The sequence below is a fragment of the Rissa tridactyla genome, chromosome 1 (genome assembly GCF_028500815.1).
Source record: "Rissa tridactyla isolate bRisTri1 chromosome 1, bRisTri1.patW.cur.20221130, whole genome shotgun sequence".
Lineage (NCBI taxonomy): Eukaryota > Metazoa > Chordata > Aves > Charadriiformes > Laridae > Rissa > Rissa tridactyla.
In genome coordinates, this window is record NC_071466.1 from 175560456 (window position 1) to 175585860 (window position 25405).

Genomic DNA, 25405 nt, shown 5'->3' on the forward strand with positions numbered 1-25405 from the left:
GTTGTCCCTCCAGAAGATACTGGGGTGGTTTAAGTTCTCCATGAGGACCAGAGCTTGTGAACGTGAGGCTGCTCCTGTATGTCTATAGAGGGGCTCATTTGCTAAGTCTTCTGGTTGAGTGGCCTGTAGCAGATCCACACTGTAATGTCCTTGCCCTCCCTTTAAGCCTGACCCATAAGCTCTTGGTCAGCTCCTCATCCATCCCCAGGCAGAGCTCCATGCACTCCAGATGCTCATTGATGTGGAGGGCGACACCCCCTCCTAGTCTCCCCTGACTGCCCTTCCTAAAGAGCCTGTATCCTTCCATTCCAACAGTCCAGTCATAGGAGCCATGCAACCACCTCTCCCTGAGCGGCATAGCCCTGCAGGCATGCACATGTCTCTAATTCTTCTTGTTTATTCCACATGCAACCTGCGTTTTCATAGAGGCATTTAAGTTGGGCCCCCGATGAAGTTGACTTACTCGCTGGAGTGGCTGGAATTCCTTTGTGCTGCATTTCCCTTTAATTATTTTTAAATTATATATGTTAAAACAATTATGAAAAGCATCCTGCTACCCACTGGTGCTACTCTCCCTTCTTGATTCCGGACTGCTTACCACTGCTCCCTCCCATTAAGTTTCTATTGCAAATATCTATTAATCTTTTTTTAAAAAATAAAAAATCTCTTTAACCCCCTCCTTTCAGAACTTGCATTTTTTTCTACCTGAGGAAAGTGAGGAGAGGTCTTGGGAGTTTGAAGGGAGGGGCTCAGCTGTCTGCAATATGTTTAACAGCATTTGTCTGTGATGAAAATCAGAGTAACACAGTGTAAACCAAGGGTGGAAAGGCAGAACAGCAAGAAGTGGATCAGGAATCTGGACACATCTATCTCTGAGAAAGAAAGGGCCACTCGAGTAATTAATCCTTTTTATTTCTAATTAAGCGGGCAGCGTAAGTCAGACCTCAGAAACTTGGGGCTTCCTCATTTCCCCTTCTGAGAAGCAGCTGTGCTGCACTACCTACCTCTAGCGGTAGTCTGCGTGCTACAGCTATGTTCCCATGGGAAGGTACAGTGTCCAGAAACACATTATGATTTCTGTAATAAATGCTACCAAATTGTCAGTGCAATAGTAACTATATCAACATTTGTTTAACTGGAAATTTATTTAGTCCAATCAGTCTCAGCTTGCGTGAGCTGCTGTTGTATGCAGCAGAAGCATGAGACTTTATGTTCTAGTGACCCATGTAAAGCATTTATTAAAAAATAACTCTGTTGGAATGCTTTTGTGTTGAGATGATGATTTGATGTCTCTCCTTTGACCTTTGCCTGCTCAATAATTTGAGAAACAACATAATAGCATAGGGAACCATATCGATGTGTGTTTACAATGGACACTATGACGAAAGTATTAAAGTCAACATGACAGGGGTATTAAAGCCACCCATCTAGTTGTCAACTCATGAAAATAACTAAAACATTAAAAATGTGCATATCTCTCTCACTCTTTTCTTAACTATACATCTTTTATTTAATTTGCACCTGGAATTTCTCTGATCTTCATACTCACTTTCTTGTGACAAGGGATGAAAACACTTCTGTTTAACAGTTCCATACAGTATGTGCAGTTATCTTCAGTACAGTTTCTTACTGGCCTCCTGGTTGTCACATCAAGCGATTTCCCAATTTCCCAGCTCTTAATGAACACTTCAATTTCCTCCATATTTGTAATTATGGTCCTGTTTTGCATTTTCAGGTCATCGGTAGGATCTCCATTACACGCCCCTGGAGACAGAAAATCATGTTTAAAGCATGAAAAAACATGCCATATTACTTCCTTTGGGAAAGGAAAATGCACTTGATAAGGTAAGATTAACCTTGCATCAGTCACCTATGAGACTTAGTCATCTGAATTTATAAATGAAAGCAGCTGTATGTCCACTGTCGTTCCAACTTTCTACTTGTTACTTTAGTTGTCAGCTCAATGGCTTAGCAAAACAAGCAGACCATGCAATACAAGTAATGATACTTTTCACAAAAATTAATTAACTTTTGAGAAAAACTGCTACCAAAATGTGCCGTTGAGTGCAGCAAATTCACTGACATGTCATCAGATTCTGATCTCATTTTCCTGAATAGCAATCAGCTCCATGGGAGTAAATGTAGATGGCTTTCAAATTAACTGCATGTCGTTGATGTTTTGACACTGTATTGAAACTTAATTGAACATTCTAAATGCAAGAAATTATGAAAGGAATCTTTTGATGAACAAATTGCTTTCTCCAGGGAAAATATTTTTCTCACTCAATTTATTAATACAAAACCACCAAAAAACCCACCCCACTCAAACCCCTGACATCCGTTGGCTACCTGAGTTCATTATTGTGTGTATTCAGTTAATTCATCAATGAAAACATATACTTCCTATAGCACATAACAAGTCATTAATGCCAAAAGTTTAATCTTCATAATAGCTTTTTACAGCTCATGGACTGATGAGCCAAAGTTCCTATATCCTTTTTTCCTCTTTCCTTCTGCATTGCTTACCACAACCTAAGTCCTTGCCTTCGTGCTTCCAGCCCTGCATCCTGATGCTCTCCCGGGTCCCTTGGTAGAACCGGGCTAGCCTGGCGTGACAGGCTCTTATTCTCTCCAACAGCACGGAGGAACACAGAAGATGGTATTTGCATGATAAGAAGCATTTGACAGTAGCATGGCTTTCCAGTATTCTTAACACTTCTGCTCCTTGCTGCTGTCCTAATGCCATCCCACAAACTGTGCTGGCATTAGAATTTGTAAGGCCGTACTACAGAATTGCAGAATCAATACAGCTTTAAAAATAAAGCCAGTTTACCGCATAGTCCCACAATTTTTTGAGTATGAGACAGAGAGGACAGGAGAATCCCAGACAGGAACAAACAGCAGAAACAGGAAAGAAGCAATAAAGGAGGCTTCAGACTTTACTGCAAAGTATCAGGTAGAACAACACTTCAGAGCAGAGGTTGGATTTGTCTTCATAGTCTTCCTCTTTCTGTCTTTTCCTGGCACAAAGAGTAACTATTCTATAATCCTTCCTATATTTGACCTCATCTCATCCCCATCTTTTTCAGCATGCATGGACAAGATGGCATCATACTGGGAAAAAGTTGCAGTATGTGCCAGGGCCAGCATTCACCTTCTATCACTAGATCTAGGAGAACTTTCCTTTTGTTCAAGCAGAATATAGCAATTGATTTTAAAAACTTAATTTGATTATATGTGTATTTAAACCATATCGGAATTGTTTTGTTTGCTTTTAAAACTAAAAGCAGTTTAAAAGACTATGAAAAGTTAATTTTCCTGTTCAATATGGGGTAGATTATGTAAAATTACAATGCACAAGAAAATTAACATTTATGACTCTAAAATACCTTCTTACACTTTTCCGTATAATTCATACTGGCAGAGTTATAAAAAGGCTACCAAGGAAGCCTGAAACATGCCAAATTTACTGTCATTGTCTGAGACACCTCAGCACAGTTTTGAACCTTGGATACAACCTTAAAGAGGTCTGAATTTGGATTCTCAGGAGACTTGGACCCTTCCCAAGATACACCTTTTGTCAGTATTTGCATAGTGATAAGCTGCCACTGCTAACATCTCACAGTTATTCTTTGCTCCCATAATCACTGAAATATACTGTCACTACATGAAATTCTTCAGCAGCCACTTCTCCATTGAAAATTTCACCCTTTTCTTTACTTGACTTCAACAATATTTTTAAACACAGGCTGATAGAGTAAATTTTTTACAGTTAATTAGATACAAGGTACTGATCCTTACTTGCTCTGAGAACTACTTTATTAGCAAGCAGTTCTTTGAAACAACATTATTGATTTATTATTATGAATTAATATAATTTCACAAGCCCACCTCAAATGGGCTTGTCAGTGTAGTTAATGGGAGTCACAAGGAGAGCTATAGGGACAGCAGGTCACAGACACAAAAGGGAGGTGTAAATTTTGAATGGGAAATTATTATATAAGAAAAACATTGCCTTACCACAAAGTCCTTCTGTCTTCATGGATGTGTTAGAGTGTAATCCATACTGTATATCTATGATGCCTGTAACATGAGCCCACTTGATGCTAATACCAGCTGGGGTATTAACGACATACATTGCACCAGTATCCTGAATACTCAGTCCTTCTTTTGAAAATGGTAATGATTGAATTACAGAATCCACTACTACCTAAAATAAACCAAATAGATTTTAGGGATAAAACCAGATTGTGAAGATGTGTTTTATATGTCTTTGTATTTTATAGCAAAACATATTTTTTACAGCCTCTGCCACATATAATAACAGTCACAGTGCTTAAATCACAAAACTTCCCATCAGTGCCATTTCCTATAACTGCAAACAAAGTAGATAGGAGAAAAAATAATTATATGAAAATATTTTCTAATTAAGGAAGCTATAAAGCTTATTTTTTACATATCATATGATAAAACAAAACAAAACAAAAAAACCAATCCTCATCCCAATTATTCAAAGTTATCTGTTCTGACCGGTTATTGACTAGCAGGAAAGGGAGATTAAGTATTTATCATTTCTTGGAACATTTCTGTCCAGTTCAAGGTTTTCTGGAAATACAGTCTCAAGCATAAATGCCTTTTGCAGCTTCTTTAAAATCTCAAAAGAACTTTCAAGTTCATTTTGGATAAATGACATATAAATGAAGCACGGCATCAGAAATCTATCTTTTTTGCTTCCAGCATACCATGAATTACTGGGCACCTGAACAGCAAAAGTAATCCTAATCCTGCAGTACATTCATTATAAATCTGATCTATTGCATTCTACAACAGAATAGCTCTCCAGATATCTTTTAAGTGTACACATGCTATATACTGGTGATGTATACTTACTTTTCTTGCTAAACGATTGATAAGTAATTTATATGTGCGTGTTGTTACATTTAATTTCTTAAAACAGAGCCCTGAAGTGCTTGCAGGGGGAACCTTGAAAGAAAAGTGACAAACAAGTTTAGTTACTACTGTTTTTCTAATTCTGTACCAATGCTATAGGGAATTTTTCAATATGTGCGATATTAATATATTTTATAATTAGTAAATGAAAAAAGTACTCACTAGTTTTCTTATTGAATTTGCACTCTGGAAAACATTGAAATAGATTAGAACGATAATCAGTAGCATTCGTATTTGGCAAAAATATCAAAGTTCTTCTACAACCAGCTTCATAATTAAACTAATTTAATATATCCCTTATAAATAATGAAACATACACATTTCCCAGCCAACGTAATGTACCTTTCTATGAACTATTTTTAGAAACTTGATTTACTTGTTAAAGATTTAAATCAAAGGGGTTTATGTGGAAAATAATACAGAAAAGATAGCACTGTGACCTGAAAAAGTTGAATTAAAAATACATAGAAATACAATGGTCAAGCCAATAAAATCCCCTGCCCTAACTTGGATAAAACTCCTATTTTACCAAGGTATCTTTCTGCACAAGGTTGCAGTTCTAAATATCATACTTCAGCTGGCTTTTAACTAAACAGCTTTAACATTGAGAGCAATTCATTACTAGCTTCACAAGAATCAACATATGCTGCAAAGCCCTTTCAAAAAGTATTTCTTAAGGAAGTACAGCTACAGACTTCTAAAGCTCATCTGCCTATGCAAGCTGCCTTCATACCTTTAGACTGCAACCAAGAACAGTGAAGAGTGCAATTTAAAAGAAAACCTCTAAAACAGTGTAAGACTTGGGACTTAAAAATCAAATGTACAGTTGCCCCAGTGAGGTTAGATAACAGACCAAATAGAGATGGGAAGGAAAGAAGCTTGATGAAGTTCCTCATCAGGAACTTGTTTATCCACAAAATACAAGCCAGTCATTCAAGGGTTGCATAAATTAGGACTATGGACAATGCAAAGGAAATGTATGTACAGACTCTAAGGATGAGGCTGACCTGACCTAAAATGGCGGTCTAAAAACAAAGTGGCTGGATCCCCTCCGTAGGCAATGCAGACAATTAGACAACTACAAAGAACAACTCGTCACACTAACCCCCAAATCATTAAAACCTTCCTAAAATAACCACAGAAGATTTTTGTGACTATTCAAAGTATTTAATATTTTTACCACATTGTAAAGTATAAATTCAGGGCCTCGAGAAGATTTGTGGGTGGAGAGCCTGAAGTTATGTCACCCCTGATAGTTTAAAAGGAACCTATATTTGAATTTTCTTATAACATAATACAACAATTACTATTTAACCTGAGATAAAATTTGGTTATCTAGACAGCATGATAAAGCATGCTCCTTGAAAATTCAATAACTTGCCGTTTTTCAATGGATACGGCTTTTATCTGAAAGTTTTAAGTGATAATTTTTTGCAGAATTTCATACCTATGACACAAAAATTCAAGAAACAATTACAATTATTGTGGAAATGCAAGTATCTTACCTGATTAGCAGGACATTTTTCAATATGAGCAACAATAATTTCCCCTGGTAACTTGACTAAAATGTAGGAAGCCATATTACAGAGGGCGATGTTGTTTCCATCAAATGTAATCACACTCAGTTCAGACAGTACAGAACATTGACCTAAAAAATAACTGTCATTTAATGAGGTTACCACAAAATCTACTACAAGGCATTTCTAAAAACTTTCAGTTTTAGCAATATTTGCTTTCATATGACATATGCTCATATGTATATTGATGACCTTGTTCTGCAGACAGCATACTGAGCCGTGAGCAGAAACAAGTATTTTATGTTACTCAGTGGAAATACCTTGACCTACTGCTACGCATCCAGGGTAGGGGAGAAATCGTAAATTGTTGAAAATTTTTACCTAAATGAACTTTTTATGGGCAACGTCAATGAATCTGTACATTGTCAGATAAAATATATGCATTAAAATATACATACTTTTGAGGTACTGATAACAAGAGACTGATCTCTCCTGTCTTGAGACAAATACTTAAAAGTGCGATATTTGTTTCAGTAATGCTGCAGGGTTTTTAATATGACTTTTCTTTGGCCTTTTTGTTCCATTGGCAGACAGTGATCTGCCAGTTTCTGAAGTTTCTAAATATAACTAAAAACTGCAGTTAGAGTTAACTGAAATTTGGGGGTTCTGCCTTTCAGAATATGCCAGTATTTAATTTGTTTTTTTCACAAAATGTTGAAATCTCAACATTTCTACTGATATAAAATCTGAAAAGTCTCAGCTCAAAAATATTGATATTCATGTTGCAGATTTCATTTCACCGTTTTCATTCAAAACAAAGTAGTTTTACTCTCATGAATGTTAATTCAAAGACATTCACTATATTTCATTCTGGTTTGCTGATGAACAGCTCTTTTAAATTCATTCCAGTATTCAACCTCATATTTCCACTATAATAAACCCTTAATTTATTACTTGAAATTTACAGATCTATGTTGTATTTAAAAATAAAACAGTGACTTACAGGGACATTCCCATTCTGGGCAACAACTATCAGTGTTAACTTGAACTGGCATTCCTCGAAAACCACAGTCTGGCTTCTGCACATCCTTAGGGCAGTTCCTTGAAAGGTTGTATAACATCCAACCCATATTAACACATACATACTGGCTACATTTGTCGACAGGTTCAAGGTATCTTGGCTATCATATAAGGAAAAAACAACCAGAATCAACTTTACATTCATTGCCCTTATGAAGTCCAAGCAATCATTTGTTCATCACTCTGCTCTGAGAGAATCAGCATATATATGTGACCCCTCATCAGTTATTTTGGAATTAATTGCTTTTGGGTGGTTGTAACAGTTGACAATGATGCACATCCATTCACCCACATCCTTCCTGTTCCACCTGGCTTTGGTGGAATACTCTGTGTAAAGCTTTATACATTCAGGCTACATATTGTATTCAGTAATAATCTGAAGCATTTTAAGAAGTACAGAATCGTGCATTCCCATCATTTTAAACCCTATGACAAAGAAACAAATGCGAAAAAGAAAGACAGGGTAAGATTATGCAGAAACCCCAAAATTCCATGGATTATGGCTTTTTCTGCATCTCAGAAATAGATTTCACTGTCTAGAATCAGCACATAGCTTTAAAAGCCATTTTATTCCAGAGTAATAAGAGCAGAAATACAACAATCCTCTAATAATAATTGAGTATTTTAAAATATACAAATAAAAACAAAAATGGGAGATATTTAAAATCTCCGGTATTACATACATAGTGAAACAGAATGGGCTGAAAAGCAATATATATTTTAACACATAGGGGCAAGTAAAATTGATCATACCACACATTGGGAAGATGTAGACATCAGCATATGCATCATTGTACCAAAGGAAGCCTTGTCAGCTGTAGCTGTCATTGTTTCTGTGCTTGCCAGAGAAGTTTGTGTTTCCACGGGCTCTGAAGAGGAAGGCAGAGCCATTCCACCACTGGTCTGCAGCTCTGTGGGCTTTGTTAAACCAAAATAAGGTTTAATGGTTTTCTGCGTTGGGATTTTGGACCAATCAGACATTATTACACCCAGGACTCCAGAAAAAGAGGGGTTTTTTGCTGAGGTTGTATTTCTTGAAAAAGGCGACATCTGAACTGCCGATACTGTCAAATAAGGCAGGGAAGATTTCTCGGTTGTGGTTGACTTTGTCTTGGTAACATTTCTTTGCTCATCTGAAGTCTGACCACTTTCTAAAATATCTGCAGTTCTTTCAAATGAGGTTGCTTCTGAAGCTGTAAATGAGGTGCTCTTCATCTGTGATAACGGACTTGTAGCACCAGTTGTTTTAATGATCGTAATTTTTGGAGTTTCTTTAGTGATCTGTGAAGCTTGAGTCACTGCAGATGTAAATAAAGACTTGTGTGACACATGCATGGGTGTTTCTATGGTGGTAGGAGTTGAAGCTGAAGCCCTGTAAAATTCCAAATCAGCAACAAAAGAATCAGTGGTTTTTGTAGTAATCCCAGAGGCTACAGTAGTGCCAGAAGCAACTAATAAACTGGCTGAAGAGCTATCTGGTATTTTTGCAAAAATATAAGGTGCTTTTAAAGATGTAGCTTTCATTGTTGTTTTCATGACCATTGGTGTAGTGGATCGAGTGATGATTCCAGCTGATATGGCTGATATTGTTCCATCTTCTTCTGAAGAACTTACTGAAGAACTTCCTAGAGAAACAGTAGAGATACGAGTGGTCTTAGGAGGAGGTGAAGACACAGAGACCTTACTGGACTGGTTTTCTAAAGTGGTTTTGGGAGTTGTAGGTGTTAGTGAAGAGGGCATTATAATGGATGTTTTTAGTGCTGTTGAAAGGCTGGTAGAAGGGCTTATGTTTGAAGTGAATGTAGAAAAATTTACCAAAGAAGCTGCAAAGTCTATGACTGGACTTTTTGAGGTTCCTTGTGTATCTAGAGATGAAATTGGTGATTGGGTAGCAGTTATATTTTGTGTTAATGATGATGTCGTACTGACTATGGGACTCAATGAAGAACTTGTAGTATCAGATGTCACATAAGATGGTACCGATGTTGATAACAAGATTGTAAATAAAGATGATGACTTTGTAAGAGAAGGATCTTTAGGAATGAAAGTGCCTGAACTTCATGCCACAGGGTCAGTTTTCAATTCTGTATGTGAACTGCTTGGGTACTCTGTAATTTCTGAAGTGGTTATTAATGTAGCATTTAAAGATAATACTGATGTCCTAAGGGGGAAGACTGTAGATCTAATGGATTCCTTTGGCTTTTTAGAAATGGATGACACTGGAGAGGAATCAGTGTGCATTATGTATTTATTTTCTGTTGAGGCTTTATTTGCCATAAGAATATCAGAGATCGCTGGATTGACTAGAAGAGTGGAAGCAGTGGAAGGTATTTTATAAAGACTTTTGGAGGCAACAGTGACATCCACCATAACTTTGGGCTTCAAGGAGGTAATCAGAGAATGCACTGGTAGTGTGTGTGTTACAGGAGGACTTGAAGAAGTGTTTATAGGGATGTGAGAAACAACTTGAGGTGAAGATGCAGTCATTATGGGCAAAACAGCAGAAATACTGCGTTTTATTAATGGAGATGTCTGCTTGGGAACAGTCACTGAAATTTCCATTGAAGATAAAAATATCTTTGGAGAAAAACTAGCTAAAGAATTTGCATTTAAAAATATCAGAGAAGTTTTAGGCAAGGGTTTTGCTGTTGCAAAATATGAAGCTGTGTTTAATTGAGGAAAACTTGTCTCAAAGCTAGCAAATCTAGTATTCATAGGAATTTGAGGAGCAGATGAGGTCAGTGCAGAAACGGCTGTCGGGTAAACTGCAATTTGACCAATGCCAGGCCTAGTTCTAACAGACAAAGTAGGTACAGGAGAAGCAGATGTGTTTAGTGACAACCATGAACCTAGAAGAAATACAGGTCTTGCGGAAGTTGCTCTGCCAGCTAGCAAAGCAGACAAAGACGTTTCAGACGATACTGCTGCTCCCTTAGAATGACTTACTGAAGGACTCCTACTCTTCCCCATCCCTGCAGGCAGCTCAGAAGTGGCAAAAGACGGCTTAGACGTTAAAGTTGTTAATGCTGAGGTAGAGGGAACAGTTCCTAGCTGAGTGATTGATGTTTCAAGTGGAAATGGAACTACCATTAGGGAAGTGGGTGTTAATAACACAGAACATGTTGGAATAGGACTTGCACTGAGCAGGGTTGTTGGAGTCGCTATTGTAACAGGTAAAGAAATAGATGCAGTAGAACTGACAGTATGTGATGTGACTGCTGAGGCTTGAAGAACAGTTGGAAAATCTGTTGAAGAGATGAGTTTGGAAAGGACAGTAGGGCTGGCTGTGCTGTGAAGTACATCAGAAGGCTTCACTGTACTTGGTAATGAGAATGTTGAATAGGTGGCTGCTTCCAATGAGTAAAAGTCCGTAATAGACTGTGCTGACATATTCATTCCCCTTAAAGTTGTGTTTTCCTTCATGGTTATTTTGGCTGTCACACCGGTATGTATTGACTCAGTCCCTGAAGTAACAAATAAAGGAGGTGTACGAGGAATTCTCTCTGTGGTAGCACCCGTGTGAGGGATTAACAGTGAAGGTTTTGTTCCAGTTGCTGATTCTGTAGGAGTCACAGGTATGCCTAAAAGGAAAAATGCATATTTCACTGTCTTTTATGGATTATTGGTAAAGCAAAAATAGCAACATCTATTTCTACTCAAGTCCCATTTAAATATTAGAAAATCAGAGCATCATTTTGCTGAGAAGATAACTTGCCAATGGTTCCAGGTTGCCTGATGACTTCGAGGAACTCAGCTGACTCAAGAAGTGTTCCAATTTTCTTTGCAAATGGAGTAGCTAATTATTTATTAGTAGTGAAAACCTTGTTTGTGCAGAACAGTTTTGAAGCAACAAGGGAATTCCATGGGAAATTCAGTAAATCCAAAATAGTAAAATATTTGGAATAAATACATTATAGAATATGTTATCTTCTTTTGTATCTTTGGAAGGTAGTATACTGTATGAGATAACTTTGTACTAGCAAATATCAAACTTAATGTATTTAATTCAAAACTTGTAAAATAGAATGAGAGACAGTATTAAAATGTAATTTTAATGTTAAAAGACTACTGTATCCCCAAAATAAGCAAATAATGTGGTAACTTCACACACCATAAGTTATGAAATGATGCACTGTTAGTGTTGGCTCGTCAACTGAAAAGTCTGAACTTTCCGCTAGAGCAATATTTCTTCCATTTGGGATCTTTCCATTATATACATATGATATATTAGCAGTATATGATCAAATATAATTGTGATGGATATAACACCACCACAAAAGGTTAAATTTAACACAGTATTAGAGAAAAGAAAGAATTCAACTTTAGATATGGCTTGTTTAGATGTAAGACATGTATTTTGGATGACTGGGAATGCAGTGGATGTCCCAGAGAAACATTCTTCTTCTGGTAAAGCATTTAATAAAAAACATCAACGCACATTTGATTAAAACATTTCCTGGGATCTCTAGAGTGATTTATGAGATTAGACCAACATAGTAAAATATACTTACAGTCTTCTGGATAAACACATTTAAGTGTGACCTCATCAAGGATCATGTTTTTGGGACAGTATGGCAGGCATCCTTCAACCCTTTAAAATATTATATAGTTAATTTTAAAGCCACAGTAGTAATATAAATTAATTTTAAATTATTTCACTTTGGCAAATTAAAAAATTTAAGGTCTTCCCCATCAGAGTTCTGAGAACTTTCTGGTGTAATGGTGAACACAGCATTTTGAGGCATTTTAAGGTCAATAAGACATTGAACAGCACAATTCTAAATTGTTAATCATCAATTCTTTGCATAGGCTGATGAACATAATAGCTTTGGACAATTTTGCTTCAACAACCAGGTGTAGGTTCAGATCCCTAAGCAGAAACTTCTCCCAGAGGGCAAAGAACTTCACTACAAGACCACTGTTTTACCCAGATATGTTCATTTGAGACTTTACAATATTTAAATGGACTCTATAGAAAGTCTCATTCTTGATTCACTTTCAGAGTAGAAAAGTACAGACAAGTCTCTTACCTTTTAATTTTGATTATTAAATTAACAACCAGTGTGCCTATATGAAAAAAGCTAAGAGTAGCAACAGAGAAAATTAGTAATATTAGTAATTTTCCTAATCATAAACTGCACATGCCGAGGGAGATAGCCTGAAATTCAAAATACCATTTCTTTTCCACTAGATTTTGTGCCTTGACTTTTTAGACATTTTTCCTTTTAGTTTTATTTTAAAAATTGTGGTTCCACAGGTGCCAGGGGAGATCCATGGAGACAGGAAATCTTGGTACTAACAATATAACATCAGCAGTGTGAAATCTCTCAAGTCATGCCAATGAGCATCACTTAGTGTAAAAGTTCCTTCCTCTTACAGGAGAGGGCGTAGTCCACCCTTACTATTCCTCCAGTTTTCGATCTCAGTTGTACAAACACCAGAAAGATGTAGTCATTTACAGCGTCATGGGATGCTGGTTTAGGATGTGAATATAAATCCATAGACAGGAACAACCTTCATTTAATTTAATAGGTTTCTGCCTAACCACTAGCGGAAGCTAAACCCCTGGGTTAAATACAAACTCTCTTATTCTTGTGTTGAAAGATTGCACGTAAACAGGAATATATACTGTGGGAAACGAGAGGCTGTCACAAATGTTTTCACATGATTTATGAGAGCTGCTCACAAGAATGACACTGAAATCTGGATAAGTAAAAATGAATGGATATTGCAGCTGCAGTAATTTTCAGAAAGCATATGGTACACAGAATAAAAAACCCCAATACAGTAGCAATACTGAGCTTAATTTGACTTACGGAGGAAGGAATTTACATGCTATTCCTTCAGGATCACTACATGTTTTAACACAAGGATTAGCACAAGATTCGTATCGCCATTCACACATCCTTCTATAAGGCACAGACGCATCAAGTTCTGAGAAAGAAGGAAAAGGTATTATTTATTGATTGTGTCATCAATAAACTATAAATTTATATCTTTTCTATCATGTACATTGGCATTTTTCAGAAAAATGAAAACCAAGTAGAGAAATCCTTGAGAACTTTCAAATAGGTAGATTTTGTTCATTTTCAATTTCAAGTATTTTAAATTCAATCAAGCTAAAAGACTGAAGCTTCAAAGATACAGCTACTTACTTGTACAATCTATTCTATTTAAAAACCTTAAAAAACAATTAACCACTGTGAAAATACTGTCGGTTGCAGAAGCAATACAGTTAACCCGTTCATTTAAAAGAATAGGTATCTGTAGGTCACTAACAAGACATTAACACAAATCATTTTTTGACATGCCAAATTCATTTTGAAAGAATAAAACAACAAAAATGTAGTCCAAAGGTAAAGTAATCATCATATCTGCAAAAATTAGAAAATAGTAACATTTGGAGGTGGGGTGGAAGACAAAGAATAGTAATTAAAAATAGGATAAAAAAATATTTGTTACTATTGCTGATGAAAGTGCTCTACAGGCAAGCAGAAGAAACCATACTTATCCCTGGGGATTATGCAAAATTTACCTTCAATACTAAAGCTACTCAAACGTTTGAATTGTTCTGAATCATCGTACTTTGCCACTTTAACACCAGATGAGGTGAGAATGATGAAAAAGCCTTTTTTACTGTGCAGTTCAAAGGCGCTGAGCCCTGGACTCCAGAGGCCATGGTGGTGGAAGAAGGTGGCTCGTCTCCAAAAGGAGGCACTTGCCTGCCACTGTTCCAACCCAACGGTTTCATTGTCGTGTACGTACAGAAAGTAGTTTGGTCTTTCAGCAGATTCAAGGGAAACAAGAGAGAGCGCTTCCACAGAAGAAGAAGAAAAAAATAGTAAGATTTTTCACTGAGAACAACTTAAAGGTGAGATTAAAATCACTTTATTGGCTGTTAAGTGATTCCTTTTAAACAACTACTTTTCACAGAAAAATATTTCCGTTTTATGTTACTCAAAATATGTTAGAAATGCAGGGTCTAAAGGAGATGTCAAATAATCATATAATCCGGAGCCATCAGAGAGCTGATCAGTTAGATCAAAACTAGATTCAGCCTACTGCTACCAACCTTCAAAATAATTCATAAGCAGTCTCAAATTGGGACTTGCTCAAACTGGGAGTTTTTTCTCAAATTCAGACAAATGCCTGACAGTTCAGCTGTACCAAAATTTCATGCATAAATAACATCACACAAATATTGTAAGAACATGCTTGAATTCACCTTGAGATCAGTCTTTTTTTACATACAGTCATATCCAGCAATACAGTAAGAAAAACTGCGGCCAAATCAAAGATTTGACCCTCTGTTTGCTCTACCTATGCCAAAAATCAGAAGTGAGGAAAATTCTTTGAAAATTTAAGAACTTAAAAGAAGACTTCAGATTTGATTTTCAACTTGAATAAAATCTTAAAGTGCCTTTAATTTAGATGAATACGATCTCATTCCTCACAGATATGAAAACTACCTGTGTATTGCACAGATATAATGGATGTTTTACTTCCACTTATATCAATTGGAGAATTGACAAGTCTGAATTAATTTTTCTGTACTTTCTCATTTCAAAATCATATCTAAAAACCTATTTTGTTCACTGCAAAATTGTCAATTGTTTGTGAATATCGTTTCAAATTTTACTGTGGAGACAGCCCTTTGTTGATTTTTGAGGGATTTTTTCAACAAATTAAATTCTATGAGAAAGCAATGACAAAATCTGCATAGACTTAATTGGCACAAACCCAATAGATGTAAAGAAAGGAAAATATATACAGAAGGAAAAGTATTTAAACATATTTATTTGTAGTTCTATAGTTTGGATCAATCTCTGATAAGTGAAAAATAAAGCTTAGGAATAGGTATTCACCTAAGAAACTTCCTTTTACATTGTATGGAGATGCTGCGTACTAACAATGCAGGAGACAGATTGGTTGCACATTTTATAGTACACTGAAAATCACAAAAAAGAAGAAAAAATAAAGTAGAAGTGATTTTACTGGAGACAAAAATATCCTGCATTCACCATCAGTGTTGAGATTTGCCAGATACACGTGCAAAATTTCCCAGTTCCTAGTTATACAAAGTAATTCTTTATTTACCAAAGGAATTCAGTTCACTTGTATTTTGCAATATTTCTAAAATAATCTTTGAAAAGTCATCTTTAAATCTGGCAGTGAGGTTTTCCAATATTAAAAAAAAAAAAATTAAAAAATCAGCATTCTTCCTCAGTTTTGAAATTGGCTGCTTCATCCTCCCTTATTCCAATAATTAAAAATATCTAGACTATTTTAGGAGATTTAGAAGATGCAGCAAAAATCATTCATATAGTTTGAAATATATGTATTGTCATTAGCAAAATTGTTGAGAACACTTACATAAATCTTTATCTTTGAAAAGGCCTGGAGTTATCATGAAACTGAAAATTACATTTCCATATGCTCCAGTTCTAGGCAGGGGAAATATCCTTCTACTGGATACATTAGCTCCTATAATTGTGTCATTCTCTCCATAACTGGACAAAACATAGGGTCCTTCACCAAGACCTAAGGGAAAAAAAATCAAATAGAAAAAAACAAATTCTCCTTGCCCAACATATAAAATGTAAGTCTTATTTCTTATTGCCTTAGATATTTCACCATACCTGGAATCAAATAAATTTGGAACTACAGCTCAATACCTCAAGGTATTATGCTGGCGTGGGTCTGTACCTATCTGTTTAATGTACTTCCTTGTTCTTTGCTTGCTGTCCAGAATACAATGGATACAAAGTGATCACAAAAAAGTGGCTTACTTTGGCTGTACTCACAAGTGTCTGGCTATCCTCACAAAATGACCTGTACAAGCAAGCAACCTGGGCTGCTTTTTTGGGGTGTTTAGTCGTTTACATGTCCTTATTTCTATACTTCGAAAGACCAACAGACCAACTTTAGTATTATTCCCCAAATAGACACTGAAGCCACTCTTAGATCTAGAAGGCAATTCCCCCCCCAGAAATAACAGATTTCAAATGATAAAGTTGTAATTCAACTTTTGGGAGCAATATTGCTTAAGCAGTTGCCTAGTTCATCCTCTCCCACAAGCCACTTCCTTCTTCCCCACTACTGCCCCATTTATTATGCCATCCTAAGTGCTTCAGCAGTGAAGTGATCCAGCTGAAAAATAACCAGCAAATTTTTCCAGTCTGGTTCACCACATCGTCATTCAAAAGCTCATGGCAATATAACGGTGACAACAGCTTCAACTGGTACCCCTGCCAAAACGGAGCTGGCCTAACCATGCCCAGCAGCAGACCCCTGGAGCAGTTGGTTACTGCTGGGCTGGAAAAGCTCACAAGGATACACCCAGATAAAACAGCATCCCTCTTTGTCACTGTATCTCACTGAAAGAACCAAGAGCAGCATACTTCTAAAACCTTACCTTGTGAGTAATAAACAGAATGTGTAAGTTTTGTGAAAGCTTTTAGTCCTAACTGAACCCCTTTCCCAGACTAAGGCAACTCCTTTCAAATACAGCTCTTCCAAGAGGGAAGGAATTTTCATAATGATGAGATTTGTCTCAGCTAGAAGTTAAACACCAATTTCTGGAGAAAACTGCATGAAAATAACTACCATTTTTATACGGAAACTATACTGGAGCTCATAGGCACATGAAGCCGACAAGCTTGCAACAAAATGGCCACATTTAAAGCAGTGATGAGGCAATTTATCTTAAAAAGACACATTCTAAATTATTGGATGTTTATCCCTACATATTAACAGATATTTTGCCTATGACTTGAGCAAAAGCAGGACCGAGCTGTAATTGATAAAGTCTCCATAAAGATTCAGCAGTTTGATATCATGCAGAGCAAAAAAGAATGAGAGGAGGAGCCATCCTAGTCCCAAAAGATGTTTTGCTGGCATTTGGTGGTGGAAATAACACCATTCTTGACTTCAACCCAGTAGGTAGCGAAGCACCAAAAAGCCACTCGCTCATTAATACTCGTGGGTTGAGATAATTGATTTTTAGTTTAATAAGGAGAAGAAGAAGAAAAAAAAAATCAAAGGAAAACAAAACCAAGAAAAGTGATACAAAAACCCTCAATTGCTCACCATCAGCTGACCCCAAGCAATGCCAGCCCCAGCAAACTTCCCCTCCAGTTTGTATTGCTGAGCACAACATCAGATATTCTGCAATGACCCTTTGGTCAGTTGGGGTCAGCTGTCCCGCCTGCATCCTCTCCCACCCCCAGCCTACTTGCTGGCGGGGCAGCGTGAGAAACTGAAAAGGCCTTGATGCTGTGTAAGTGGTAGCTAACCTGGGTGTGTTATCAACACTGGTTTCATCACAAATACAAAACATAGTCCCGTACAAGTTACTGTGAAGAAAATTAACACTATTCCAGCCAAAACCAGTACACATTACTACTTTTTAATGAAGACAAAATTCCCTATTGCAAGGAAATTATGGAAAGTCAGCTATACCTAGCAGGATCTACAAACTGCTACTGTGCTAGGCCAGACTTCTTGGGGCAGAAAAAAAAAATATCATATACTGCATGATGCTCATTATAGGATGCAAGTCACTAAAAAGATGTATCAAAAGTCGCATTCATATCATTGCATTTAGTCAAGTTTCCCTTCCTTTTTAATATCTTGTTCCCCACAAAATACGTGCACAGCATCCAAATCTAAGAAGGGATGCCACAGGAATTTAGTTTATTAAACGAATACCACTCTCATTCTAATGAGCTGTTCTTTACAGTACAGTATTTGTGAGACTTGTGCATAAAATCCCATAACCTATCAATTTCAAAATATAATAGGTCCCAGTTCTGAAATTTACAGTACAAACACAAGCTAACATCTTTCTAGAGCTTCTTTGTGACTGCCAAGATATGCTGCGCCGTGCATTAATCCACCCCCACATTGAATATGAGGATGTTATTAATTGAGACATTAGGGAATACTTAAGATATTCAACACAGCTGGGCTACTGACCTTCACCCATTAAAAATAGAAGCAAAGTTAAAACCACATACATCAAGTCAAAGAAAAAACCCGTCAATTAATTCAATTGAGTTTTTAATTGAACCAAAGGAATCTCTTTTATGTGTCAATGTAAGAAGGAAAAATAAAACAAAGCAAGACACTTCAGAATGAAAACCTAGAAGATAATTGCATAATGTGAAAAATCTTCATAAAATTTATACAGCTTTTTAATTTTTTTTCCAAAAATCATACCAAATTAATTATTATTCTGATTAATCTTAACCCAGTAACATCAGAGACGCGTTATATCCACATCATTCGTTTTTGGAAGAAAGGACTTGAGTTTCCCTGTGCCAAAGGCAGTTAGTTCAGTGAGGTGAAAATTTAAGTGTTAATAACCATGTATAACCTTCCAAGATGAACACTAATGCGTCGGTATTTGAATCCGATACTAATGTAGGATTTTCTGTGTTTATACAGGACAAATCTCAAGTAATACATGAGATATTGCACAGAAAAACAGTATTTTTAGATATCTGTAGCAGAACAGGAGGGAAGATAAAGTCAGTGTAATGACATAATGATATTAAATAGGCAAGGGATATATGGCGAAATGACATACAATACTCCAGGTTCATAAAAATCACTTCTCCTTTCTAATGGATTTGAAGGTCCAGTGAGCTTGAGGGATTGTGACTATGCAATCCTACCCTAGGGAATGGGGAGAATGGAAAAGAAGATAACCTGCAACACTGCTGCAGCTGACAGAGATTCTCCTCAGCAAAGGGTTTTATTTGCAGCATGCGCTGCATCATGTTTCATCTGAGATGCCAGATGTGTCATTTTGCTTGCAACTATGGTGTTTGTTTCCATGCCACAACTATCCCTGGACATAGAGCAGAAAGACTCATGGGGACTTGCTTTGCTAACTTCCTGAGCTCACTAAACTCACATAGCCAAATCAGGAGTTAAAAAAACCCCAAAAATCCAACCAACCAAACAAAAAATTTCATTCTAACCCATGAAAGAAGTTACCAAACTGTATTTTCTCCCAGGGCTAGTTTGAGTGAACTGCTATAAGAACATAAAAACAGCATCTCTTGCTGGTTTTTGTTTTTAAGAGAAACAAAATAAGTATAGGAGAGAGACATAAATATCTCAAAATAGTGCCATACAGAAAGAAAGATGGTAGAATAGTATGTCAAAGATGTCTTCCATATTCTAGAGTGGTCAAAGTAGGATTTTTTTTCTTTAAGTCAATGGCTTATTTGTGACTAAATGCGTTATAAAAATAGATTCTATATTGGAACCAGGGAATACAGATTTGTTTGTACAAATGCTAGTACAAATGTATGTACAGCTAGCACATAGCTAGCTGGTATGCTAGAAAACATGAAGAATAAGAGTATTCAGCAAGGTATATAAATAGGACGATGAATGGAAGACAGTAATATCAAATACTACATACCTTGATTGTAATATTCACAGTCATAAGCTAAAAGAAAAAGAAAACAAGCACATTATTATTAGAAAGTAACAGTAGAGTCACTGCATATCTGCATCGTAAAAATGTAAAATTAATTTCCATCAGAGCAAGTTTAATTTTCTGTAATATATTTCAATTAGTGACTTTATTTCCTTTGGCTTTTATTCAGTAACATACAGCTGTATTTAAATAGATGCACAAGGACAACAGATCTGAAGGAGAGAACTGTTCTCACTGCCAATCAAAAGTAGAATGGACTGAATCTCTTTGCAGCCCCCTGCCCAATGCTGGATGTACCCCAGCTCTGGTATACCAGTGCCTTTACAACAGCCACCACGCTGGCATACCCTGAGCACGGCCAATCCTCTTGAGTAAGACAGCAAATCTCGGTGTATAAGACTAACAGCTAATATAAAGACAATTTGAAAAACGTGAAGAAGCACATTTATAATCCACCTGCTTCCGTCATATTTTATTGGGCAGCGAAAGGCCAAAGATGCCCCAGATTAGCTCCGGTGTGAGGCCGGCACAGGTACATACCACAGAGGGAAGGAGATCGCCAGTGAATCGCTGCTCCTTGCTGGCAGCATTTGTGGGCATAAGCAGCAATACTGGTACACAAGCACTCACAGTCTCCGCCAAGATTGCAATTACATGTATCTGTGTGACAATTCTTGACAAAAGAAGTCACATCAATCTGGAAAAGGAAAAAGAAAAAAAAAAAGAAAAAAAAAAGGGATGGTGACCCAATTGCATGATCGTACAAATTCCTATTGCTCCATTTTCAGCAGGAGTGCTACCTCTGGATTGTCTGAACTAATTTAACACAAAAATAAGGCTTTTTTTAAGTTTGGCTACATTCCTACACAAAAAGTATACTTCGAATGATCAGCTTGTACCTACGTTACAGGCCAAGACAAAATTTTCATTCAGTGACTATTAACAAGTGTGTCTGTCCACACACTTGCTGTTCATCGATTTTGGAGAGTATATGGAAGTTGGCAGTTCTGTGTTTTTATAAAGCAAATGCTGCCATCTATAGTCATCCTGTCAGTTCTGCATGAACAACAACAGAGAGCTGCAGCTCTGATTATCAAGTAATTAAAATAATAATTTGCAGAGGGGTTTTTGGCCAGGGAAAGAAAGCTTGAGCATGCTGGTGACATTTGGCAGAAAAATATTTCTGCACTTACCAAAATTTTAATATACTTTGCCTGCAAACCTTCATTAGATCAGAAATCCACTTTCCCACTCTAAAATCCTATCACATTATTTCATGGCTTTACACGATACAATATTTTTTAGGTTGTAGTCATCTTCTTTGTAATGTTAAGCGATGTTTCTAAAACAGTGTTCTTACTCAACACATGGAATGTTTAAAGCAATGCTTTTCTTCGGTTTAGACTCGTTTTTAGACTCTGGCCTAGCTCAGTTGTAAAGCACTCAAATGGCACGCGTCAGTTTACAGAAATACCATCACAGTAACAAAGCAGCACTTATCTAGCATGGAGACGGCTTTTCAGCTGGCACTTGCTAGAAGCTGGCAGGGATATGAAGACTTTCTGTCTTCAGTGGAGAGAGATGCCATTTTGCTTTCATTCTTTTTCTTATTTTGAAAACAGGGATAGCACTGGAGGGGGAGGCACGAGTATTAGCTCTGTTGAAAATGTCTGTAATAACTTCACAGGAACCACCAAACAGCAGACCAGCTCCAAAAAGCAGAACCTGTCTCTCATGTCTGCAGGACAGCATCTCTCCATGGGTCAGCAACATCCCGCAGTTGTGACAAACCGTGAGCCTCAGGTGAAAGCTACTGCTGAGTTCAAGAATGACGAGGAAGACCTTTTTTTCCTGTGAGTGTCAAGGCTTCTCAGCTCCTGCTGAGTTCAGCACTCAGCCAGGCAACTGCAATCCATCAGTCACTGCCAACCACAGATGCAAGATTTTGTCTCCCTGAAAATGGGGTTTTCCAGCCTCAGCTGAACTCTGAGGCTGCCTGCCCCATGGGCAGGAGCTTGCCTCCATGCACAGCAGGACCCTCCACCACCTGCACAGCAGGAACGACTGGAAGAGCGCTGCTCCAAGAATGTCCTCAAACCCACATCTACACTTTCTGTTCCTGCCATGCCCCCAGTGTCAGTCTCTGCTCGGGCTTTTCTCCTTGGTAGCCAGTTGCCACCCGTGCAGCCAGCAGTCAGCTGCAGATATCCTTGTAGGAGGTCACTTTACGTTACATTTGTAAGAGCCATATTCTCTCACACTGATGAGAGGTTGTAAAAACACCTGAGAGGTGTTTTCTTTACAGGCTGTCCCATACAGGATGGATGTGTGCATATGAAAATACTTGACAACTAATTAAGTGTCATGCTTTGTACCTGACATGCATTTTTTAATATAATTATGCTAAATTTTTGGCATAATGTTTGCAAATATTAATCACAACATGGATAAGATATAGAAAATGAACGTGAAAGAGAAAACATCTTTTTTTATGAGTTATTATAATACAGCTCCTTAAAAACTTCCAAAAGTTCCATTTTTATTTATTACTTTCCACTTTGAAAATACACTCATCACTATGTGCTCAGGCACGTGCTCAAAAAATTCTTTACATAGTAACTAAAGTCAACATTAGTAAATCTCTTGGGTTAAGATACTGCAACCTCCTCCTCAGGCAAATTCCTAACCATGTTGATATCAAACTTCAGTCTTGAAAGTCAGGAGGCTCAGCTGGGACATCTAATGATCTCATTTAGTATTAATAGTCATACAGAAAATAAGAGACTGAGACAAAACATCATAGTGGTTCTTGCTTGCACGGGTGTAAAGAAGCACTTTCAATAACTAAATACCTGTGGGAGGCTAAAATCAGAAATTGGAAAAAATGTATAGAGAACGTCTTGTGGTGATAAAGAGTGCACTAAAATGGAATGAAAGATCCCACACAAGCTATTGTTGTTCCCCATCTTGCCTAGACTGAACTTAAGGACTTTCTTGTAACTCGAGTCCCAGGCTCAGCCAGGTATTGGGACAATGAGGACACCACAGCTCAGAGTTTTGATAAAAAGCAGATAAGCTGTCAGCCAATTAAAAATACTGGTAGATCTGAAGCCAAAATCTCACTCTCATATTTCTGTCTATATTGAGCAGGACAGTTAACAAAATAAAACCATTGGAGATGAGCCGTAGGCACATTACACAAATGCTTATTTTAGAATCCTGCAATATATACAAAAGCCTTAAAAATTAAGTTACCTATATAAATAAAATATATAACTAAAAGATATAAATAAAACCTAAAGGGAACAAAACCTTGATTATCCAGTCTACTAACTCATGGCTCCCAGTTATCACTATTATGTTTAGGCTCCAGCCTTGAAAGGAGCAAGCAGCTCTGCACAAACATAGCCCACCCACATAGAAATACTTGCAGGGCTCTACTCCATAGCCTCCACGGCATTCAGACTGAGGGGAATGGAAAGAAGAAATTAATTACTGGAATTTTAATATTTTTCTACATGAGAGCACATCTTGGATATTTATAATAAACTTACCACGTTGCGACAAGGTGCAAAAACGTCACTGTATAAAATTGAGCATTCCTTTTTGGCATAAGGGAACTTGCTCTGGTGTACCTCACATGGTCTCAGTGTTTCATTTGGGCTCTTGCACTTAAAAACAAGCAAAAATACCACAACCATTTTATACGGAGGTGTGTTTACCATGGACTCAGGTACACTGTACCTGCATACTCAGAAAACAAAAGAATGTTTAAATGCTATTTTCTTCATCTTCCCCTTTCCCTGACTTCTGATTATAATTGAAAACATTTGCATAAAAAACAATCTTTGTGTTTTGTTCTGAAGTACTGAAGTGTTCCTGCTGTCTGCTCAGCGCATAAAGACAAAATGTTTTCTTTGTGACACATTATAATCATTACCAGAGCAACCAACTGTAACATCACAAACAAATACATGGTCCAAAGCCATCCCTCGTGGTTTTGCACTGACTTTAAATGGAGTCACACTACAGATGGCTTTAGCCCTGTAAGTTCAAATAAAGAAGCAGCAGTAGGAAGAGAGCAACCCATAAAAAAAAAAAATTAGAGTCAAAGATCATCGTGATAACTCAAAAAAGGCTGAGATATAACTCCCTCTCTTAAAGTCTCTCTTCAAGAAGAAAAACAAATGAACAGAAAGATATAAGAAAAGGACACTCTGCTCAGAAAACACAAGTTCATCTAAAACCATACTCTTGCAGGGAAGCAGGGAAGCCCAGGAGGGGGTAATGATAGATCCATAGGCAGCACTGGGGTGTCCCAATGCAGCCTAAGCTGCAGTGCAGTTGCCCACCCACGCTGCTCTCCTGTGCAGATGCTCAGATGCCGACATGGGGGGACATGCTACCGCTCCCAGGAGGGAGAAACCCTGGAAGCATCTCACGCTTCATGGTGCCAATGCAAGCACGTTTGCCAGTAGCAGAGTTGGGTTCTAGGCCTCCAGCTATCAAATACTCCTTTACAGCATTTAGATTTTGCAAAAAAAAGATTACCTGGGGACATCTCTATGAAGGCCAAAGGTCCTTTCTGACAAAAATCCGTAACACCTACTGCAGAGGCAGATGAAGTGTCAAGTCTGGCTGAGCACAGGCTGCCTGAGAGGCCAATATTGAACTCAGATCCTGTGTGCTCTGGCAGCCACAGAAATCAGAAGATTACGTGAGATTTTACAAAAAAAGAAAAATATATATATAGGGCCACAAAAAGGCAAGTGCAGGTTTGGGCTGCATAAACAAAGGTCATAACATCCTAGAAGTTAATGTGCTGTGCAAACACTACACACTTTTTTTAAAGCTGACACTGAACTGATAAATTGGAAAAGAAAAATTCATACACTTCATACAAAGTCTTTACACATTTCTTTATGTACCACCTTCTAGATGAGCAATATAATCACCAACACTATACGCTTGCCTGGCTTGCAATAAAATAAAATAGAACCAAAGGGAGATATTGAGGGAGAGAAGCTTCAAAATCTTTACTCTAGAGTGGAATAAGTATAATATTCTTTCATGAGGTGAGAGGTTTTGGTTCAATTTCCTGCTGTGGGTCAAGGAGAGAATAGATTAAAAACTGGTTCTCACAGACATCCTAAGGGAGTGCTTTACAAATAACTGATTTTTCAGGAAGTTCACAAGGCTTTAAAACATTTCATCTTCTCAACACAAATTAATAAAATACCTATTCTCCTGTGTTATAAAACAGGAGAATTGTGGTCATCCACTCTCTACACCCTCTTCCCTTCTCCTCAGAAACCAAGTTTCCATACTGGGTTGTGCCTGTTGCTGTTCTGAGCCTTTTCTGTCTCATCCCTTCACCACCACTGCTTTGTCAGTTTGTTCTCTG

General features: G+C 37.3%; 1 protein-coding gene across 1 annotated transcript in view; it reads right to left on the reverse strand.

Annotated features, from left to right (window-relative positions):
- OTOGL (otogelin like) overlaps window positions 1-25405 on the reverse strand; it is an 89724-nt gene that overhangs the window by 18938 nt on the left and 45381 nt on the right. The window contains exons 26-40 of the mRNA XM_054188395.1: window positions 23556-23672; window positions 20542-20698; window positions 19984-20010; window positions 15921-16088; window positions 14083-14361; window positions 13364-13481; window positions 12059-12138; window positions 10868-11128; window positions 8301-9172; window positions 7471-7648; window positions 6456-6598; window positions 5113-5136; window positions 4891-4983; window positions 4021-4210; window positions 1550-1764 (exon numbers count right to left, since the gene is read on the reverse strand). Coding sequence (XP_054044370.1) covers window positions 1550-1764; window positions 4021-4210; window positions 4891-4983; window positions 5113-5136; window positions 6456-6598; window positions 7471-7648; window positions 8301-9172; window positions 10868-11128; window positions 12059-12138; window positions 13364-13481; window positions 14083-14361; window positions 15921-16088; window positions 19984-20010; window positions 20542-20698; window positions 23556-23672 — 2922 coding nt within the window. The remainder of the gene's footprint in view (window positions 1-1549; window positions 1765-4020; window positions 4211-4890; window positions 4984-5112; window positions 5137-6455; window positions 6599-7470; window positions 7649-8300; window positions 9173-10867; window positions 11129-12058; window positions 12139-13363; window positions 13482-14082; window positions 14362-15920; window positions 16089-19983; window positions 20011-20541; window positions 20699-23555; window positions 23673-25405) is intronic.